Here is a 5571-nt window from a genome sequence, read left to right on the forward strand (position 1 = left end):
TTATTTAATTCACTTTTTTACAAGAGAACACTTTGAAATATATTTACTAAATTGTTACTTGTTAATTGAAAGATATTATTTTGCTTTAGGTTATACTTACCGTTCTAAAGGCTGCTGTTGGATTTTCTAGTGTACCCACAATTAAAGACACACGGAAATTTTTAGTTTGCAAATATGTTTCGAGTTTCATAAAATATATACGCAAAGAATAAAAGAATAAACCTTTATAAAAAATTTAATATTTCAACAATGTAATAGACGATAATCGATAGGAGAATATCGATTGTAAAATAAATCGATTCGTAAACGTTTCGAGTAATCGATCATTCACGTCGATAGAAGCTAGTTTAAAATGTAGCATACACGTGTAATTTCCTTAGTTTACAATTTATATAATAAATATAAATAAAGTGCGATCAGTACGAAAAGTACGATGGCGAGTACAAGTGTGAATAATAGTGCTCCACAAGTGCAAATAAGATTTGTTACTAAGCAGGAACAGTAAGTATTCACTTCGATGCTTTTTCGTACGACGCATTATGAGGTTAATCTATTTTATTATGTGGATATGATATTGTATGTATATTTCATATAGTTTATTATAATTAAATTATGTTAGCAATCGTAACATATATGATAAATAAATTTTTCATATTTTAGATATGCTGTTCCAGATTTTCCATTATCTGTACACACATCTATTGCAGCAAATGAATTAAATACTCTTGTAAATGAGCTTTTAAAGGGTGTGGTGTTATTTGTTTATAAAATAGTAAATTTTATTAAATTACATGTATTTAGAAAATAATTTATTTTTATTGTAGAATCAACTGATATAAAAAATGACATAGAATTTGATTTCTTGGTGTGCTCACAATTTTTACGTACTTCATTGGCTGAGCACATAGCAGAAAAGAATATTTCTACAGAAGAGGTGATAGTTGTTGAATATGTTGAAAAGTATCCACCACCAGAACCTCAGGACTGTCTTATACATGATGATTGGGTATCTGCTGTTGCTGTTTGCGAGAAATGGTTATTTTTTATGCTGTTTATTTAGCAGTTGTATAACATATTTAAAAAATTGTTACTTTTTATTAAGAGATATATTTAACAGGATATTAACTGGCTGCTATGATAATACATTACATATATGGACATCTAAAGGAAAACATCATCTTGTAATTCCTGGACATACTTCACCCATTAAAGCAGTAGCATGGATATTCTTGGCTAATAATGCAGCTAGTTTTGTTAGGCATGGTCTAAAATCACAAAAATTAGCATAAAATGCTTTTACATGACTCTTATATTCTTTTTACAATTTACAGTGCATCCCAGGATCAAACTGCTATAATATGGGACTGGAATATTACAGAAAATTCTGTAGACTGTATTCATGTATGCAGAGGACATGAACGTGGACTTGATGCTGTTAGTGTTAGTAAGGAAAAAACAATGATGGCAACTGGAGCATGGGATACATTGCTTAAAGTTTGGTCAACATGTAAGTATTTTACATGATAAAAAAAATACCTTTATTACACATAATGTTTTACTTTTATTTCTATTTTTAGCTAATGAAGATGAAAATGAAGATGGTGAATCCACTTCAAAAAAATTAAAATCAGAACATAGTAAAACAAAGGTAAATAAAATAAATAATTACAGATAAAAGGTTTTTCAACTGAAAATAATTATATTTTATATTATAAAGGTACCCAAAAGAACAATGAAAGGTCATAGAGAAGCTATTAGTGGTGTAGTATGGTCAGATAAAGCAGAAGTTATAACATCCTCATGGGATCACACATTGAAAATATGGGATACAGAATTAGGAGGAATTAAACATGAACTTTCAGGAAACAAAAGTTTCTTTGACCTCGACTATTCTCCGTTAAACCGTGCTATTGTAACAGCTTCTGCCGATAGACACGTTAGATTATATGACCCAAGATCTACAGGTCTCAATTAGAATTTCTCTTTTAAAATTTATAATCGCTATAAGTTTCATTAAAATTATATTTAATTTTTAGAAGGGACACTTGTAAAAGCAACGTTCACATCTCATACACAATGGGTGCAATCTGTAAAGTGGTCACCACTGGACGAAAATCTTTTTATTTCAGGAGCATATGACAATGATATGAAACTTTGGGATACCAGAAGGTACACAAATCTCTAATTTCATAATGTTCATTTATAAAATTTTACAATACTATGTATATTATTAAAAAAAAAAAATTATTCTTTTTGCAGTCCTAAAGCACCATTATTTGACCTTTCTGGACATGAAGATAAAGTATTATGTTGCAATTGGTCGAATCCCAAATTTATGGTGTCCGGAGGTGCAGATAACACTGTAAGAATATTTAAATCGAAACACGTTGTTCGTTAATAATAAATCAATGTCTTTTAACTTTTACATATAATAGAAAAAAGAAACCTCGTGTATAGTGCAAATTAATAAGAATAAGCTTCTTTTTTTTTATCATTTTAATATTTATTATATTCTAAATCAAACAATGTAATCGTCTAAATGAAGTAGAGAATTCAATATATCGCCATCGTGAAACGTACTGAATCACGAAATCATGTACTCACTGTAAAAATAATCGAAAACAAATGATTGAACTCTTAACTGCAACAACGTAACTCGAAATAAACAATGTGAATGCACTTCGAGACGATGTATATAAAACAATTATAAGTATTTTCGTACAAATAAACACATCTGCGAAATCAAAGGATAAATACGATCCTAAGTGAGAAAGTATTTCATGGCCTAAGGAAAAGCTCTCAGCATCAAATCAAAATTCGCACTTTTATTTCAATGAGTTCTTTTGCGATTTATCGCTTTTCATTTTTTTTTTCTTTTTAATTTTACCCTCGTATATTACATCATTATAAAACCACCACTTAATTGACAAAAGAGGAGATCTAGTAATCGTTCTCATACATTGCCAGCACCTCGGTTCAACTTTTTGTTCTTCTCTTTTTCATGTTTAAGAATTTCGAATCATCTTTATTGCGCACAAATTAAAAGCGTTTACTCAAAGTAGTACAAATCGTATCAGCATAAGGTGTGAAAAGTACTAAGAAAAGGACTCGTTACGTTCTACCGTATTGCCACAATCGAATATGGCATGTTAATTCTCTGTGGTCTTGTTACCTCGCAAGAAACAATTCTACCATCGATTAATATAGAGGCGGACGCTGGATGTATTACACAATTAGTTGGGATAATGTGGGGGGCTTATTGTTTTAACATTACTTACAAAGGACAAATGTTCTTGTTTCAGTCTATTGCACATGCTGTACTACTACACATTAGTAAATAGTATAATTTCGTTCACCAATGCTCAGTGGAGAAGAACATGGTATATTTCTTGTTTCTTTTTTGGTTTGTCTTCTTTTTGTTTTTGTTTTTTAATTCGTTAAGCTCTCTCTCTTTCAGTCCTAGAGAATACCAAAAAATGGTTTTAGGGCATTACTTCCAACGTTGAAAAAGGTATATACAATAGTCGCTACTTGATTCGATAGAAGGCATGTTTTTTTCTCTTTTTGAAAGTGTTGGAATATGTGTAAATATAGTCACTGATTTTGTACGAGAGTAAGTTTATTTTACAGACTTTACATTTCATTTGTTCGTTCCTCGCAGAGATGTTTATTCACCCTTCAACACAACAAAGGAAAATGAGAAACGAAAATGAACAACAAATTTCCTACAGATCTCTATGAAATTCAAAGAAATCCAATCGAGACGAAAGAGAAGCACAATAAAAAAAGCAGATCTATGCATGAAGAAAAATCAATCACAATTTGGGGATTCACTCTCTTTCTCTCTGTTTTTGTTGAAAACATTTCAACTGGCCTGCCATTAGAGAAAACTCAGGAAAGAAAGGAAAAGAAAATTATTCGAATAAATCCCCAAAACAGATCGTTTATTGATCAAAAATAAGGGATGATAATAATTAAGAATTTGATTCTTTCACTTTGAATATACCAAACCATACTTGTAAGTAACTCTAAAAACTGTTCGGTGCACGCTCCCCATACAAAGTGTAAGAAGTGTGTGACGTTCAGAGCGTGCACACGCAGTGTGCAGTTTACAGTAACAGTGTGTCTCTGCAGTCTGTGTCGTGTAATAGGCAGATGGTTTTTCTTTTTTTTTTTTTTTAAAGTACGCATTATAAATTATGCATACAACCTACACACCACATGCTCGTCTCGCACTTTCTCTCTCTCTCTCTCGCTCGCTTTCGCGCATCTCACACGTTTGTTGTATTCACTACTTTATATCTCATGTTCTCTCACGCTCTGTCTTTTTCACTCTCTCTCTCTCTCTCTCTCTTTCTCTCTTTTGTTTTCTGTTTGCGTTTTTTCGTTTTTCTCTTCTTTTTTTCGTATTTTTTCTTTTTTAGAAGACCCTATCTATAACCCCCACATTATCTCACACAAAGACTAGCGTTTTTAAACGATCCAAAATAAACTAAGGGCACTTTTAGTGGCGTATGCCCTGTGTTCTTATTCGAGTTTCATGAAAAATCTAATTCTGACCGTTGTTAAACTTTGTTGTTGTTCTTGCTGTTGTTGTTACCTCTTTTTTCATCAGTTTTTTTTTATTACAGCACCTATCGACTTCTAAGAGTCCCTATTTCTTAACTAGCTATGACACACTTGCCTTAATCTAAGAATTTCATTACGTGCTATGCCTCGCCATCTTAAAAAGTATCCGAGAACCTAATGTGTTCCTTTTTTTTTTCTTTTTCTCCTTTCAATCTTAATCCTCGTTTACGGATGCGAAGTGCCTAACTTAATGCCTCAACATCATTTCTTCTTTCTTTTTATCCCCCCTCTCACTCTCTATCTTTCTTTCCATTTTTTTTACTCACTCACTCCATTTCTCTTTTCCTTTCTGATTTACGAAATTCTTATTTTCATCTGTTCTCATTGATCGCACACCGCATAACAATTAATTATATCGTTAGAGAGAAGAAACAAACAAAATTAAGCAAACGGCAATGGTGATATTTTTCTTCTCTTTCTTTTCTGCTTTTGAAGAATTACATGTGTCGTTTTCTCGTCTAGTGTCTCGTGGCGCAAAGGAGATTCGAACGCGACGAAGAACACGATGAGCAAGAATAAAACACGTGCAGTAATAAAAACCGGGGAGCGGGGATGGGAAAGAAAATTTGTTGAACAGATCGCAGGAGAAAAACGAGGAGAGTCGAAGTTGGCAAAAGGAACAGCACAGAGGGTAGGGTGAATGGGAAAAAAAAGTGTTCGTCTCTCTCTCGTTATAGCTAAAAACCTATCTCGCTTAACAATGTAAAACAATGACTTCAAACCTCGGTGAACCTAAGGACTGTACAAGTCGAAGTACGATGACGCATGGCATCGCATCGGGGCATCATCAAAGTCAACTCGGACTCGCTTTTCTTCATCTTATCATTTTTTTTTTTCGCTTAAGCCGACGTTCGACTAACATTACGTTACGTTTTTTTTCTGTTTCGTTACTTAAAAACACCCTACATTTTTTTCCTTTTTATTCTCATCTTTCTACATCAT

General features: G+C 32.5%; 1 protein-coding gene across 1 annotated transcript; it reads left to right on the forward strand.

The window, feature by feature from the left end:
- Positions 1 to 433: 433 nt before the first annotated feature.
- Positions 434 to 2398, forward strand: LOC108577514 (ribosome biogenesis protein WDR12 homolog). Its single transcript, XM_017940675.1, has 9 exons — positions 434 to 501; positions 661 to 746; positions 825 to 1035; positions 1118 to 1258; positions 1332 to 1507; positions 1578 to 1648; positions 1718 to 1964; positions 2037 to 2169; positions 2260 to 2398. Exons 1-9 carry the CDS (start codon positions 434 to 436, stop codon positions 2396 to 2398), a joined length of 1272 nt encoding a protein of 423 aa, XP_017796164.1.
- Positions 2399 to 5571: the final 3173 nt, after the last annotated feature.

This window comes from Habropoda laboriosa, unplaced genomic scaffold (assembly GCF_001263275.1).
Source record: "Habropoda laboriosa isolate 0110345459 unplaced genomic scaffold, ASM126327v1 scaffold804, whole genome shotgun sequence".
NCBI classification, from domain to species: domain Eukaryota; kingdom Metazoa; phylum Arthropoda; class Insecta; order Hymenoptera; family Apidae; genus Habropoda; species Habropoda laboriosa.

Excerpts from the sequence above, each read along its gene's own strand:
- LOC108577514 (XM_017940675.1), top strand. The coding sequence starts at position 434 with ATGGCGAGTACAAGTGTGAATAATAGTGCTCCACAAGTGCAAATAAGA. Across the intron at positions 1,508-1,577 it reads GCTTAAAGTTTGGTCAACAT|CTAATGAAGATGAAAATGAA; the intron begins GTAAGTATTTTA and ends TTCTATTTTTAG. Across the intron at positions 2,170-2,259 it reads AAACTTTGGGATACCAGAAG|TCCTAAAGCACCATTATTTG; the intron begins GTACACAAATCT and ends TTCTTTTTGCAG.